The sequence below is a fragment of the Mandrillus leucophaeus genome, unplaced genomic scaffold, assembly GCF_000951045.1.
Source record: "Mandrillus leucophaeus isolate KB7577 unplaced genomic scaffold, Mleu.le_1.0 Scaffold14, whole genome shotgun sequence".
In the NCBI taxonomy this organism is placed as follows: domain Eukaryota; kingdom Metazoa; phylum Chordata; class Mammalia; order Primates; family Cercopithecidae; genus Mandrillus; species Mandrillus leucophaeus.
The window spans coordinates 3,827,950-3,844,902 of NW_012101365.1; the positions used below are offsets into that span (position 1 = coordinate 3,827,950).

At 51.3% G+C, this 16,953-nt stretch overlaps 1 protein-coding gene across 1 annotated transcript in view; it reads left to right on the forward strand.

The window, feature by feature from the left end:
• Positions 1-10,469, forward strand: part of MRPL37 (mitochondrial ribosomal protein L37) — a 19,280-nt gene extending 8,811 nt beyond the window's left edge. Inside the window, exons 4-7 of the mRNA XM_011973819.1 lie at positions 1,748-1,933; positions 4,625-4,782; positions 8,232-8,435; positions 10,258-10,469. Of these exons, the coding sequence (XP_011829209.1) occupies positions 1,748-1,933; positions 4,625-4,782; positions 8,232-8,435; positions 10,258-10,335 (626 nt within the window). The 3' untranslated portion in view covers positions 10,336-10,469. The remainder of the gene's footprint in view (positions 1-1,747; positions 1,934-4,624; positions 4,783-8,231; positions 8,436-10,257) is intronic.
• The last annotated feature ends 6,484 nt before the right edge of the window (positions 10,470-16,953 follow it).

Consider the following 16,953-nt stretch of genomic DNA (forward strand, 5'->3'; position numbering starts at 1 on the left):
CACGGTGAAACCCCGTCTCTACTAAAAATACAAAAAATTAGCCGGACGTGGTGGTGGGCGCCTGTAGTCCCAGCTACTCAGGAGGCTGAGGCAGGAGAATGGCGTGATCCCGGGAGGCGGAGCTTGCAGTGAGCTGAGATCATGCCACTGCACTCCAGCCGGGGGACAGAGCGAGACTCCGTCTCAATAAAAAAAAAAAAAGGTAAGACTACCTCTAGTCTTAGTGCTCCTCTCTCTCTCCATCACTCCTTCCCTGCTGTATCCTACTCTAGTCACCTGGATTTCTCTCCCTAAATTCTGCCACAGAGTTGCCTGCACCTGTGCCTTTGCACATTATTCCTCCTTGACTAGAGTGCTTTTCCCCCTCTCTTTGCCTGGCAAGCTTTTACTCAGTGGTTTTCAACTAGGGACAGCTTTTCCCTCCGGAGAACATTTGGCAGTGTGTGGAGACATCTTTGATATGATGTGGATGGGGTGTGGGGACATGGGATGGGGAGGGAGTTCAAATGGCATCTGGTAAGTAGAAGCCAGGATGCTACTAAACATCCCACAGTACACAGTAGGGGGAGGCATTCCCTCCCCCTACTCCACCAAAGAATTATCTGATCCAAATGTGAATAGTGCTGCAGTTGAGAATCTCTGCTCTTACCTGTCCTTCCAGGTGTCATTTTAAGGCATTGCTGCTTTCAGGGAGCTTCCCATTCCCAGAGAAGTTCAGTTTTCCCCACCTGTACAATTTTTGAATATGTTTCATCCTTTTCACTGCAGCACTCACTACCTGGTGGGCTCCTTGAGAGGAGAGAGTAACTCTCACGCATCTCTGGGTTAGAGCAGGTGCTCAGGAAGATCTGGATGGTGCAGGCTTCGTTCCCCAGAGACCATCAGCCCTCAGGGTTTATTGGGAAGGGAACACAGGAAGAAGAATGCATTGGTTCATCCCCTCTTAAGGATCCCAGGATTAACATCCTAACTTAGTTATGTGTTCTGTGATTAGGCTGGTGGTCTAGAAATGCTATAAATGACTTGAGGCACATGGGAGGATGAAGGCTTTAGACTTTGCAGAATTGAGAAAGTCTTTAATTATTATTATTATTATTAATTTTTAAGTTTTTTGAGACAGAGTTTCACTCTGTTGCCCAGGCTGGAGTGGAATAGCATGATCTTGGCTCACCGCAACCTCTGTCTCCCAGGTTCAAGCAATTCTCGTGCTTCAGCCTCCCTAGTAACTGGGATTACTGGCATGCACCACCCCTCCTGGCTAACTTTTTTTTTTTTTTTTGAAACAGAGTCTCGCTCTGTCACCCAGGCTGGAGTACAGTGGCATGATCTTGGCTCACTGCAAGCTTTGTCTCCTGGGTATACGCCATTCTCCTGCCTCAGCCTCCTGAGTAGCTGGGACTACAGGCGCCCGCCACCACGCCCGGCTAATTTTTTGTATTTTTAGTAGAGACAGGGTTTCACTGTGTTAGCCAGGATAGTCTCAATCTCCTGACCTCGTGATCCGCCCGCCTTGACCTCGCAAAGTGCTGGGATTACAGGCGTGAGCCACCGTGCCCGGCCAATTTTTTTGTATTTTTTAGTAGAGACAGGGCTTCGTCATGTTGCCCAGGCTGACCCAGAACTCCTGGTTTCAAATGATCCGCCTGCCTTTGCCTCCCAAAGTACTAGGATTATAGGCATGAGCTACTGTGCCCAGCTGCGAAAGTCATTACTACCAGGTTAGAGTAACCATTTTTCTCCCTTTTAGAGTCTCTTCTCCTTCAAGTCCGTGGTTCTGGTGGAGCCCGACTGAGCACCAAGGATCCTTTGCCCACCATCGCCTCCAGAGAGGAGGTTGAAGCTACTAAGAATCATGTTCTAGAGACCTTCTACCCCATATCACCTGTCATTGATCTTCATGAATGCAATGTTTATGATGTGAAAGATGACACAGGTGAGGATCAATGTCTTGGACTTTTAGGCAGTGTGGGGGAGAAGGACATGCTTTTTCTGGAGGGAAAGGATATACTAAGAACTTGCTAGGCGCTAGGCACCTCGCGTGTATTACCTATCTCCTAGGATCCATGTGGCCCCATGAGACAAGTACTATTGTCTCCATTTCATAGGCAAAGAAACTGCAACTCAGGGAGGTTAAGTGATTTGCTCAAAGGCTAACTTTACTTTTTACCTTGGAGAAGTAACTCTGTTACATCAGAATGGCTTGAGGGGCTTTTTCTTTTCTTCAACAAACTGTATCATTGGGCATTTGAGGGGCTTTTGACCAAGGCTTTTTCTTTATTCATAGGTCCCATGGAGGCACCCACTTTCTGTTTACCTTGTAAACTCTGGCCAACCCCCTTTAAGGACTGAGAAAGCCCCGTGGACATTGAATGGGGCCATTGATCCAAACTCCAGCAAGCCAGGGACCACCATGTACTCAGTCAGCCAAGACATCACAAGGGAGTGAGACTAGGCTGGCCCCCACTTCCTGCCATCCACTCCGTCCTCATGAGCTGTAGCATCTTCCTCATAAACCCCTTCATTGTCACAACCACAACCTAGGTCAGTCTTTACTGTCCTTTACCTAGCCTATTGCCACAGCATCCCAGCTGGTCAATCTGACCCCACATTATTTTCTCTCTGGTCCATTTAGTTCACAATTCCAGAGTAGCCTTTCCCCAACACCACCTTCATCCCATCTATCTTCATGCCCACCTCCCGTTTTCTATTGAGTAAAGTTGGAACTCCTTTGCTGACATGAAAGAGCCTTCACATCTTGTCTCTGCCCCATCCCCAGCCTCATCTTTGCGTCCTCCCCCACCTGCCCCATTTCTTGTGACTGTGCTGAATTCATCATGCCCTTTCTCACCTCCATGCCTTGGCACTTCCTCTCCCTTTGCCTGGAGCTCTTGACCATTCTTTCCTTTTGGTCTTCAGCTTGCTTACTTGTCATCTTTCACAGTTCATCTTAGGAATCACTTTCTCTCAGAAGTACTTTGGGATCTTCCAGTCTCATCAGGCTCTTTCTGACTGTCCTCCCATAGCCCCTGACTCACCTCACATCTTGACATGTCCCTCCATACAGATATGGTCAGTTTTCCTGTCTGTCTCCCCTCTAAACTGTGAGCTCCTCAAAGACAGTGGCAAGCTCTGCTTGGCCTCCATTCCTGGTACCTGTCTTAGAGCTTGGCACGGAGTGAGTTCTAGATATTTACCTGTGTCAAGTACCTGAGCAGACTGAAGTACCAAACATGCAGCAGAGCCATGCCTCCTCTAGGCTTTTCAGAGCCTACATTATTTTCCCAGCCTCTTTTTTTTTTTTTTTTCCTGAGACAGGGTCTCAGTCTGTCACTCAGGCTGGAATGCAGTAGCACGATTGTTGCTCTCTGCAGCCTTGACCTCCCAGGCTCAAGCAATCCCCCCACCTCAGCTCCTGAGTAGCTGGGACCACAGGTGTGTGCCACCACACCTGGCTAATTTTTGTATTCTTTTTAGAGATAGGGTCTTATTATGTTTCCTACGCTGGTCTCAAACACCTGGGCCCAAGCAATCTGCTCGCCTCGGCCTCCCAAAGTGCTGGGATTACCGGCGTGAGCCACCAGGCCCAACCTTCCCAACCTCTTCCTTCCTTCTTTTCACCCATATTCACTGATCCAGATCACTTATTCTAGAAGTTCCCAGCCTACCAAGAGTTACTCATAGCCATGCGAGAGAAGAGAATCATGACTTGATAAGGTCATGGCTGAGAGGAACAAGTGCTAAACTTTGATTCTCAGCACTAGTGTTGTGTGGGTTAATTGTGAATGATGAGGCAAGTCATTTGTCACTAATATTAAAATAGTAAATTTTGCAAATGACTTGCTTTCTTTTTTGTTTTTTTTTTTTTTGTTTATTTCTTTTGAGACGGAGTCTCGCTCTGTCACCCAGGCTAGAGTGCAGTGGTGCAATCTCGGCTCACTGCAAGCTCCGCCTCCTGGGTTCACACTATTCTCATGCCTCAGCCTCCCGAGTAGCTGGGACTACAGGTGCCCATCACCATGCCCAGCTAATTTCTTGTATTTTTTTAGTAGAAATGGGTTTTCACCGTGTTAACCAGGATGGTCTTGATCTCCTGACCTCATGATCCGCCTATCTCGGCCTCCCAAAGTGCTGGGATTACAGGCGTGAGCCACCATGCCCGGCCGCCTTGTTTTCTTTTTAATAATTACCACAGATTTCAAGTTCTCCTTCTCCTAACATCACTGTCATCTGTGTGCCAGAATGAGAGAGAAAGCTGTGGAGTTAGAACTAGCTTGCAAGAAGCACCTATAACAGGTTGGCAGGCATTTTCTGTGAAGTGCCAAATAGTAAATATTTTAGGTTTTACAGGCCACATATGGTCTCTGTCACAGCTACCCAATAGTCATACGTAAATGAATGACTGTGGTTGTGCTCCAATAAAAATGTTATTTACAAAAATAGGCAGCAGGCCAGATTTGGCCAGCAGGCTGAAGTTTGCCAGCCCCTGAGCTATAGTGATAGTGCCCACCTTTGTTGAGTCTCTGTGTAGCACCTGTCCCTGGGCTAAGGTGAGGTGACTTTCCTGAGGCTTTACGGCAGGCTGATGAATCCTTTCCACCCCTCCACATAATTGTGTCTCTTGCAGGATTCCGGGAAGGCTATCCTTACCCCTATCCCCATACCCTGTACTTACTGGACAAAGCCAATGTACGACGGGGCCGCTTTCAGCCAGATCAGCTGCGGGCCAAGATGATCCTGTTTGCTTTTGGCAGTGCCCTGGCTCAGGCCCGGCTCCTCTATGGGGTACGTATGTGAAGAAGACCACTGAGCTGCTCTACGCCGTGTTGGTCTCCTCCCTTAAGGTTATTGCTCAGAGGAAGAAAAGGGATGTAGGGGAACTGATTGCTTGACTGAGGAGTTTTAGGGAGGAGTACTTCAGCCCACTCTGTGGAGATGAGCCGACATCACTAGGGGCTGACTGCCTGTGCTTCACCTAAGTAGCTCACCTGACCACAGTAGCCCACATGTTTTACTGAAGTCCCCACTTTCCACGCTATGCCATAGAATTACAGGGAGGCCGTGCAGCTGATCCAGCATTACACAGCACTAAGTGATGGAGATAGGACTGCAGGTAGGTCTGCCCCACTCTGAAGTCTTCAGTTATTTGTGCTGCAGCATGCTGCCTCTGTTCTTGTAGTGGCAGAAGTGGAGCACAGGTGGGAGGAAGTGGAGCAATAGAGATGGCCAAGCCCTGCCCGCCAACTCAGGATGGGTGCTGGGGACCCAAGATACTCCTTGGTGGTAGCCCCTGATCCTAAGAGGAGGTCTCAGGGACCTAAATGGTATGGAATACAGACTAACTTGTCACAGAGAGCTGTCCTAAGATGGGAAAAACTTGGCTCTGGGAGCAGAGGCCTCCAGGGAAGGGAGGGCTGTATGGTAGCCCTCAAGCAGGCCTGGGACACCAGATCCCTGGTTTGGGATGTTGGGGTAGGGAGTTCATGAGAGCCACTGCTGGACCCCCAGGTCTTGGTTAGAGCGTGAGTCTTTTCTAGAGCAGGAATGAGGAAAAGTACTGTTTCCCATATTATTTGTCCTAGGGGGAGTTGGAGAGCCATGGTTAGCCAAATGAATAGGGAGTGGAATGGGCCTTGCCCAGACTGAGCACCTGCTGCATACCACACATTTATTTAGGGTTATTATTAACAAAAAATCAGTGGTTCGTTTGTAAAATATAGTCTTGGATTAGCAGCAGGAGTATCATCTGGGAACTTGTTGAAAATGCATACTCTCAGACCTACCCCCAGACCTGCTGAATCAGAAACCCTGGGGTTGGGGCCCAGCGATCAGCATTTTAATAAGCCCCCCATTGATGCTGCTACAAGCTCGAATTTAAAAACCACTGAACTGGCCAGGCACGGTGGCTCACGCCTGTAATCCCAGCACTTTGGGAGGCCGAGGTGGGAGGATCACTTGAGGCCAGGAGTTGGAGACCAGCCTGGCCAACATGGCAAAACCCCGTCTCTACTAAAAACGCAAAGATTAGCTGGGTGTGGTGGTGCATGCCTGTAATCTTAGCACTTTGGGAGGCCGAGGTGGGAGGATTAGTTGAGGCCAGGAGTTCAAGACCAGCCTGGCCAACATGGCGAAACCCCGACTCTATTAAAAATACAAAGATTAGCTGGGTGTGGTGGCATGCACATGTAATCCCAGCTACTCGGGAGGCTGACACATGAATATTGCTTTAACCCAGGAGGCGGAGGCTGCAGTGAGCTGAGATTGCACCATCGCACTCCAGCCTGGGTGACAGAGTGAGACTCTGCCTCAAAGGAAAAAAAAAAAAAAGACCACTGAACTGAAATTTCAGAACACAGCATTATTTAATCCTTGTAGTTTTTTAACCCCATGTGGCAGATGTCATTAGCTTCATTTTACAGGTGGTGAAACTGAGGCTCAGGGAGGCTAAGGAACTTGCCCAGGGACACACAGCTAAGAAATTCATATGAAGTCAGATCTTCATATGACCTTCTTGTGTCTTTCCAATCCTAGGACAACTGTCTTATTCCAATTCCTGAAGGCTCTGAAAGGTTAGGTAACTTGCCCAAGATCCCACAGCTAATGAGTGGGGAAGCAAAGCTTGGAACCGTGATCTCTCCAGTTTTGAAGGATGTGCTACTCCCAACTCAGGCAGGAGAAGGAGGCAGAGATAGTCACAACCCTGGTCCCAGGCCTGCAGACTCAGTGTAGCCTCTGTGCCAGCTATTGGCATCAGAGCCTGGGTAGCAACGATACCACTAATTACCACCAAGTTGGGTAGGAGCAGAGGCCTCCTTCAGCCCCTCCAGGTACAAATTATTCCTGGGGATGTGAAGTTGAGCAATTATGGGAAGAGCCTCCATGTAAAAGGTAAAATTGCTGAGAAATTTATGTACTACCTGCAGTTTTATTGATCTGTAGAGGGAGATAAGAGTCAATACAGAATTCTCGGCTAACACTTACCGGTACTTCTCTTTTTATTTATTTTTCATGCAGCTAAGAACAGGTATTTCTAAGGCCAAAAGCCCCAGTGTGGCCCACACTGAGGTCTGACATTAGGTATTCCTAATGCCAGATTCAGCCCCAGTGGGGTGGAATCAAGGATGGCCTACTTCATGGGGCCTGCCTGTTGAATCTTCATTCATTGAGTAGCAGTCACCAAACTGGATTGCTGCAAAGTCTCAGCAGGTCACCATACGATTTATCTCCCATACTGGGACACCACTGAGAATAATGAGGTACCACTATTAGATACACTGGGACACCAGGATTAGACCAGAACAACAGGGCTTTCAGTGACTTAATAGCATGGAGTCTGATCCCACGTCACACCCCATGGGTGACCTGGAGCAAATTATACCACCTCTCTGAACCTCAGTTTCCTTATCTGTTAGTGGGAATATACCTCTAGCTTTACGAGAGTAGAGGTGACCTGATGTAAAACTGGCAAGATGCCTGGCACCTGAGAGGCCTTCAGTAAATGATTTTAGGTAGTACTCCTATTACCAAGTGGCAGTAACCAGAAGAGATCAGTAGTAGGAACTGACTGGTGAAATCCTGACGCTGGCATGGCTGGATGGATACTCCAGAAATATGGCCCATATTGAGTTGCAGTGTAAGCATGAAGCCCAGTGAATGTGACTGCCAGGCCCTTAGAAGCAAGGCAGGGACGTGGGGGCAGTGTGTGGTCTGGCATGAGCCTGTTTGGATTCTACACCACCCATCTTTGTGATTTCAGGCAAGTCACTTTACCTCACCGAATCTCAGTTTCCTCATCCGTCAAATGGAGTGAGAACTGAATGAGATTACATCTATCCGTTGACCCTCCGGATTCACATTTGATAGCTGATGTCACTGTGGTCCTCAGCAAGTAACGCCAAGAGTTTGAGGGATTTCTGTCATTAACCCCCCAGCTGGCCTGCCTGAACTCTGGCTTGCCTGGAAATTGCCTCTCAGTGGCAGGAACTATTACTCTGATGTGCTCAAATAGAAGAGCAGGCACCCTGGGGCCATGAGGCACAGCCAGCCTGGGTGAAGAAGGCCCAGCCCTGGACAGTGCCCTGAACTCCTCATTCTATTTTAATTGCCCCAAAGAGAAGCCATTCAGTGGACGTAGGTGGACGTTGTAAAGGGCAGAACTGGAAGCTGCCTGGGCCGTGCTGTTCCTTACACTCCACAGCTTCTGATTTGTTTTCCTTTTCCCCTTTTCCTCTCAGAATGATGCCAAGGTCTTGGAGCAGCCCGTGGTGGTGCAGAGCGTGGGCACAGATGGACGTGTCTTCCATTTCCTGGTGTTTCAACTGAATACCACAGACCTGTCCTCTAACGAGGGTGTCAAGAATTTGGCCTGGGTGGACTCAGACCAGCTCCTCTATCAGCATTTTTGGTGTCTCCCAGTGATCAAAAAGAGAGTGGTTGTGGTAAGTTGAGCCATCTCCCGCCTGACCCAGGAGGGCCCTGCCTCCTCCTACCTGGTGTGAGCCTCAGGTGGGATTGCCGGGGTGCTCTGAGTAGAGCCCTGGCCCTGGGGACTTCCCACCCAGGATTTCTGCCTGGAGGACTCCTTCAGTCCCGCCCCTACCTAAGGCCCTGCCCAGTGCTCCACTCCAGCTCCTGCTTCCCTTTGCACCCTCCAGCCAATCCAGTTCCTCCCAGCTCCCAGGGTGCTCTGCGGCTTCATTAGCTTTGGCCTTTGTAGGTGCTGCTCCTTTTATCTAGGAGGCTTCTTGCCTTCTCCCCTCCCCATTAGTCTTTGTCAGGCTGTCCTCCACTTGTCCTTCCAGGTTTAGCATAAGTGTTTCTTATTTTGGGAAACTTCTGACCACCACCGCCCCCATCCCAACCCTCACTTAAGTGCCTCAGGTGGGCTGCCCTGGCCTCCATATTCCCCCATCACAGCACGATCACAGTGCTGTGTGTAGAATCTCTTCACGTTTTTTTTCTTCCGCCAAACAGAACTCCAAGCTCCTAGATCCTTGAGGGCAGGGTCTGTGGGGATGCATTCATTTGTTTCATCCCACAGATACGGAGTTCCTCCTGTGGCACCATCACTGCTGCACCCCACTGCTCAGCTGACAGGGTCCAGGCCTGCTCTCTGTGTAGTGGGCAGTAGCAGTATCTAAATAAATTCCTGATAGAGCATCAGGCAGTGATATGCACCCTGGAGAGACCTATAGCAGGGTCAGGGACTGAGAAAGCGGAGTAGGGGTACTGCCTGCTCTGGGACCAACTAGGTCCCACACAGGCCTGAGTATGGGCTTGCTAAATGGAGTCGCTGAGCCTTTGAACATTCTCAGCAGGTCCGTTCTTGAACTAGTTCTCCAGCAGCTCAGTGCTGTTTCCACCTGAAATGCCTGTCGGGTCTGTGCCCTTTGCTTTGGCCCCGGACACCCTCAGTTCACCTGCATAGTCACAGCAGCCACCTCCATGCTCTCTGCTCTTAGTCACGTTTTCCCTCCTGACTCTGTGTCTTCAGGTTCTCTTTCCTCAGCCTCTCCCTTCCAGGATACTGACTCAGGGCTGGGCCTGTTGTGGTTTGGAGACAGCTCCTCCTCACCTCTGCAGCCTCATCTCCTGCCACTCCACCCCTCAGCATTCGCCCTGGGCTCCAGCCCGATCTTGCTCTTCCTGCCTTCATTTCTTCTTCTTCTATTGCATGTGCTGGGCTTTCTGAAGTCTCCTTCGTTTTCTTTTTCTTTTTGCCCCATTCTGCTTGCCCTTCCACATATAAATGTCGGCAAGTTAGTCATTTCTCCCTGCTTTCTTCTTTTTCCTACTTCTGCAGTGGGGTCTGTCTCCTTTCATTTTCACTATTTGAACAGCTGACCATAAGCTCCTTGGGGACAGGAACCAGAGTCAAGTTACTGCTGTGTCTCTGTCTCTAGCACAGGACATAGGCCCAGTAGAAAGAAAGCAGGTGCCCAGTAAATGTGTGTGGAATGGGTGAGGGATGATTGTCCCTGGGATTAGAGAGGGCAACAGCCCATTTGCTCCTGGTGGTTGAAGTGAGAGGGCCTCGGGAGCAGAGCAGTGTCAACAGCTGTTTTGGCTGAAGGGGGCTGGGAATGCTTCCTGTCCTCCCAGTCTGCAGCCCCTCAACACCCCTTCTTAGTCTGAGAGAGAGACGATGTCAGAAAAAGAAAGTTGCTGTCCAGGCACTGAAGATTTACTTCAATCCAATCTTGTTTTAATTGCTGTCGTTAAACCTAGTAGCAGGGTCCTAATGGACTGTGTTCTTTCCAGGAGCCTGTTGGGCCAGTTGATTTCAAGCCAGAGACATTCAGAAAGTTTTTAGCTCTATATTTGCACGGTGCTGTGTGAGCTGAGGACCCCTCTGAATCCTGAACCCTCCCTTGCCTCTCTTCCACGGAAGAGAGCCTGGGTCCCGTGGAGCCTCAGTGCCCGTTTGGCCTGCTACTCTCGCTGACAATAAAGAGCCCTTGTGTTGCACTGAAGCCTGTGTTTGGTATGAGGGTGCCATCAGGAGGGGCCCCCACACAAGTCCAAGCCCTGGAGCCTGACCTGCCCCAGCTGAAGCCCAGCTCTGCCCTGGACCCGTGTTGTGATCTTAGATAAGCATCTTCATCTGTCTGTTTCCATTTCTTCATCTGAAACCTGGGCTAATGTGACTGACCTGGTGTTGAAGACTCCGGGTTATGTGTGTGTAGTGTCTGCCACATGGCAGATACGCTGATGGTCACTAGGTTCTTATGGCATTATTTAAATTGTGGACACATTCCACAATGACTGCAGAAAATCTCGCTAGAGTATTTATTGTAGATTTCTCCCTTGTATCCTGGTTAATGATGGGGTGAGTACACCCCTGGTTCAGCTGGCCTCTGTTTGTCCAAATAATGTCAAGTCCTAATCTGTGCCAGACACTGCTGCCATGCCAAGCACCTGATACACAGCATCTTTAATCTCCACACACCCCTTACAAGGTAAATGTCATTTCCATATTCAAGAAAACTATTGCATGCCTAGCATGTGCTATGCACTGTTCTGGGCCCTAAGGAGAAAACACGGATAATTTAAGTGTTTGCCCAAGGTCACCCAGCTGGTGCTATAGGTCAGCTTCCCGAGGAAACGCAGAGATTTTTATTTGGGGAGAACCTTTAGGACCAGAACCTGTGGAGAGTGAAGGCAGCAGCAGGTGGGGGTGGCGGGCCCAAGCTCAGTGTGGCTGCATCTGAGGCCTCACCCAGTTCATGGGCACTCTGGAGCCAGAGGCAAGGGAGTTGAGCCTTCTACAAACACCCCTGACCTGGCACCAGCCATTGGATATGTGCTGCTTCCCGACAGCGGGTGGGACCTTGGGCGAGGTGGCTTTGTTGGGCTGTAATTCCTGCTGAGGGACTGCTGAGAGCAGTTAGTGTGGGAACTTCCGGCAGCTGGAGGAGCTCTCAGCTAGGCAGTGGCAAAGTGGCGTCCAGCCTGTGTCTGCCTCCCAGGCTTGGGCTCTTTCCACTTGACAGCTTACTTTGTAGGCTTGAGGGATTACCAGGAAAAGCAGCAAGGCACAGAGGACCATGGGGACGGGGAGTGACTGGAAGTGGGGAGGCCGGAGGCTTGGCTGGGGCTGGAGTGGCCAGCTCGGGAGGGGCCTGAACACCAAGCACCTCACCTCCCAGGGCAGCTGACCTTGGGCTCCGGGGACTCTGAGCCCTGCTGCCCATTTTACTTTTTATTTTACAGACAGGAAACAATTATACATAAATGATAAAAGTTCAGAGTTCAAGGAAAAATAAGTCGACCCACCCAAGGCGGTCCCTAGCTAGTCCTTTTCCCTAAGGATAACAGAGCTTCGAGTTTCTTCCATGCTTTTGGTGAAAATGTGTATGTATCATAAGAACACATGTATGTACATGACTGAAGAGTCATCCTATTTACAGCCTGTTCTGCCCTTCCTTTTTCACCTGATGTCTCCGGATCGTAGGCTCTTGCCACATCACCACATAGGATCTCTTCATTCTTTTGAGCAGCTGTGTTAGTATCTGTTGATGACGGTCCAGGTTGTTTCCAGTTGTCATTAGAAATAATGCTGCAGTGAGCATCCTCTTTCATGTATCTTAGAGTACTTTTGCCAGCAGAGCCATTGGGTAAGTTCCTAGCAGTGGAATTGCTGAGTCAAAGGTTTTTTTTTTAAAGAACACTCCGTTGGGAGTACAGAGGAGGAGCTGGCGGGATGGTGGTAGGGAGTCCAGCTGGAGGCCACTGCAGTGATCCTGGGGCAAGTGGTGGTGATGGCTTGGCGTGATCCTGAGCAGGCTGAAGCCCCTGGAGACTGCCTGGAGGGGAGGGAGGGTGAGATGAACTTGAGCCCTGAGCGAGCGGGATGGAGGCTCTGAGTAAGTGAACCGTCAGCAGATGACCTTGTAGCTTGAGGACTGCCTGGAAGCGGGCCAGGGTTGCAGGGCAGGTCTGGGCAGCCTGTCCTCCCAACCCACCCTGAATGAGGACAGCTCGGATGCTGGCCTTAGTGCTCAGTTGTGGAGCCTGGAGCCCAACTGCACTTTTGTGTCGAGGGAGCTGCAAAGTGCAGCTGATCTGCAAAGTGGGGCAGGCAGGACTGGTGGTTTTTTAATTGTCCCCATAGAGATGAGGAAACAGGCTTAGAGACCACATGATGTAGTGTGAAGAGCTGGGGAGCTCCTGTGTCTTGACAGCTGCCCCCTCCACAGACAGGTCCTTGCTTCTCCAAATCCCAAATGTCTATCAGCCTCGTCCCCACTCCCTCATTCAACGCAGGAGAGGAAGTGATGCAGCAGAACCTGAGGGCCTCAGCCAGCCTCCAGCCCAGTGCAGGTTCCCCAGCCAGTGAGCTGGTGAAGGAGCCAGGAGCATGCTGCAGGGAGAGTGCTGCACCAGGTCATGCTGGATAGTGCAACCCCACGATAGGAACTTCCAGCAACAGACTTTTGGAAGTGAAATGGTGACATTCCCATTGTGAACATATTTTTCACTGTCTCATGTATTTAAGTGCCTGGTTGATCCATTCAAAAATTCTTCAGTTCATTTCCAGCAAGCTTCAGTGGCAAGGGAATTCTAATTTGGCTGGGGGAGAGCCACTTTCCCCCTCCTGTATTCCAGCTGCCCTGTCAGTTCCTCAGCTTCCTCGCTGGCAAAATGGGGATATGGCACCTCCCTTCCAGGTTTCCCCACCTTTGGATCAAATAGATTCCATTCGACAAGGAGGTTTCAAGTCGATGGGTTTGGAGTTCTCAGAAGCCTGGTGGAAAGGTGAGCTTGCTTGAGGGGACCTGACTTTAGGCTGCTCTCTGTTCTCTCCCAAGGCTGGCTCAGGCTGGACCCAGGGCAAGTGTTTGGCAGAGGCTCTGTGACAACTCACAGGGCTCTGGGAAGGAGCAGGACAGGTTCCTCTTGGACTTTAGACAGTATCTCCCTGGTTCCTTTTTTGCTGTGGGTGAAAGTCTCAGAAAGCATGCAGGTGACCCGAGTGTCTCTGACTGTCTCTGTTTAACATGGACACTCAGATGTCCATGACCCACAAGGCTTACCTGCTTCACTGCTGGAAGACCCCCCGGTCCAGGGACCCTCTCCCCTCAGAATACATCTCCTCATACCCAAAGACTACATCCAGGGAGTGGGCTTGCTGCCCAGGGCAGGACCTCCATCCCTTAGAGGCCAGCCTGTCAGAGCAACGTGGCCCCTGCCGTGTTCACTCTCACACACGCACACGTGCGCACACACATGTATGCACGCACACCACACTCCCACACATGCCCACAGTCACACTTCCACCACACACACACACCACACCCCCACATGCACGTGAGACCCATGGGTCTCCTCCTCCCCAGCTAGGCCAGTGATGGAACCCAAGAATAGGTCCAGACTGGAGATTGAGCCCTGAGGTCCCTCACCATAGACCTCCTCTAGGGGCAGCCCATTGAATAAGCACCTACTGTGTGCCAGGTGTTCTGCTGGGAGCGACAGTTACGGAATGAGGGAGATGTGGTCCCCGCCCTCTGGGAGCTCCCGGGGTACTGGGTGGAGACGGCCAGAGTAGTCTCCTTTGGATTGGCAGTAGCAGATACCCACAAAGGCCACCTCCTTCCCCACACCCGGGCACCTATCCACCCACAGGTGACAGCATACCATAGGGAGGGGTGCCACTGAGCACATTCTGGGGCGACTACTCAACAACATCCAGTTATTCCAAGAGCACTCATCATGTACCTACTGGGCACCAGGACCTGTGCTGGCAATTCTGGGGACAAAGAGGGCTTGTACATGGTCCCTGGCTTAGAGGATCTCCCAGCCTGATGGGGGAGGCATACACTGAACCAGGCTGTGGGGACCCAGGGAGAGCGCTATCCCGGCCCAGAAGGCTTCCAGGAGGAGGGGCCATCTGAGCTAGGTTCCAAAGGGCAAGTGGGAACGAGGAGGGGCTGGCAGGAACAAAGGCCCTGGCTGGGCAGACATCCACAGAGTACCGCAAAGTTGGAGGTGAAGTGCTGAGGGACAAGGAAAAGCAGGAGTGCGCATGGCCCTTCCATGCCCTGCAGCTGCCTGGAAGCTGTGAGGAGCGTGGACTTGGTCCCAGAGTCACAGTGGGCGTAGCCACCTGGGTTCCCCACTAGCAAGAAGCCCTCTCCTCTCTGCACCCCTTTTCTTCTCATGGTCACCAGGGCATCTCGCTCTTCTCGCTCTCCTGGTCTTCTTCTCACTGCTCTGCCGCCTTTGTGGGTCGCTCCTATTCCCCAGATCTCAGGGCCCAGTCCTTCAGCCTCTTCTCCATTCATTCCCTAGATGATTTCAGCCAGTCTTATGACTTTAAAGACCCTCTAAATGGCAACAACTCCCACGGTATGCCTCTAGTTCAGACCTGCCTACTTGATGTCTTTACTGGATATCAAATCAGCATCTCAAATTTAACTCACCAGAACAGAGCTCTTCCCGCAGCCTGCCCCACCTCCACAAACGGCATCTCCGTCCTTCCGTATCTGTTCACTACTGTATCCCTAGTGCCAGAACCACCCCTGGCATAAAAGGGGTGCTCAGCAAACACATGAGTGGATGGATGGAAAGAAAGAAGTCTACGGAGGCTCAAAAGTGAGATGGTCTTTGTGGCATTGGAGGGCTGACATGGAGGCAGGAAATCAAGGGCATGGCTGAATTCCAGAAACCAGATGCCAGGTTCTGTGGCTCCGCAGGCGCCCTGGGAATAGAGAGGAGGATAGAACAGAACCTCTGTCTTCCAGCACCCACCCTCGTTGGTCTTTTATTTCCAAACCCCAGCCCCAACTCCAAGCCCCCAGTGCTTATACCCAGTGAGCCCAGGGCTGGGCAGAGCAAGGCTCATCTGCCTGTAACCCCACCCTGCCCAGCCACTCTGCCCAAGTCCAGGGGAGCCCCATGGCCTTAACTCCAAGAGGCCCAGCTCCCCTCAGTTCAGGGCCAGAGCCCTCTGGAGCACCCCGGGCATGTTCTGGGCTCAGTCTCCTGGAGTCTGTGGAATTTGGGAACACAGCTGGTGCACCACTTCATGGGACAGCAGAGACTGGGGCAGGGGATTTCTCAGGTCACTAGGGAGCCAGCCTGAGCAGCCTTACCCCCAGCTGGAGCCCTGCTCTGGCCTAGCGCCTTAGTGGCTGTGCTGCTGTTGATGTCAGTGACTTGCCTTAAGTTTCTTCTTTCCTGGCTCTGGGGTAGGGGGCAGTGGGGATGCCCAGCAGGGAGGCAGGTGAGGGGTCCGCTGTCTCAGGCCTGGTCCTAGCTCTGGCCCCCTAGGCTGGCCAACCCCTAGAATCGAGTGCCTGCAGACAGCGATGACTCCAGCAGGAAAGCTGTGGTCTGGCCCCCGACTCCGGCACCTCTCAGTGATGGCCTGAAGCCCTTTTTTGTGAAAGAACTGGCATGACGCTTCCTTTTCTCCTGCTCATTTCAGTATCTTTCCACTGGCTCATGTAGAGCTCTGGTCTGGCCCCAGGCAGTGATGAAAATGCTTAGTGAACAAGAACCAGTTCTTTGCTTAGATAGCTGCCCCCGAGGAAGGCCAAACTAACCTGCACCCTGGCCATTTGTGTTATGACGGCAACTGCAGGGCTGCTGAGGGGCCCCAGGCTGAGGGGTAGCACAGCACACAGCAGGCGCTCCCCCCAGGCTGGGCCCCGTGACCTGCCTTCCTCCAGCTAGGCACCCCAATCCCATGGCTCTTGTCTGTGCCTGACTCCTGCTCCAAGGAGCACAGGTATTAGATGAATATCCCATCCTCCCAACCTCCTTTCCCCAGCCCTGGGTCAGCACCATTGATACAGGTTAGTCACAGCCTCAGTCTCTTCATCTCTCCAATGGAGATGCTTTTCCAGTAGTTCAAAGGTGTCCGTGCTGAGCAAAAGCCCAGGAAACCTTGTTCCAAGGTGAAGAGGGAAGGACCAGATGGAATCTTCTAGATCCTCCCAGCTACTCCCCAACACACCCATTTGGACTTTCCCCACATATGAGTAACATCATCACTTGCAGCGAACACATGCTGCTCTTAGTCCGTGCACGGCACTGTTCTGAGCACTTCACGGTGCTAACCTCCTCACAGCCCATGAGGCAGCCAGCCCGTCAGCCCCCATTTTGCAGATGAGAGAACTGAGAACAGAAATATCAACTAATTTGCCCACGGCCACACAGCAAGTTGCAGCAAAGGCAAGATTTAAACCTGGGAATTTGCTATCTGGTCCCCTAAGGGCCTTATAAACATGGGCTAAGCCTACCCTTTGCTTGGACCCTCTGTCTCCCACCCACCCCGGCATCTACTCCTGCTGCAAACCTAGAATGAGGTCCCCAGAGCTCCAGGGAAGAAGAAAGTTCTTTCTAGTCGTGCAAGTCAGCATCCATAGCGGCTTACCTCACCCTAGCCCTCAGCATTTCTTGCCTAAATGTCATCTGGGAATGGCTCTCTCCATATCCTGCCAGCCCCACCTG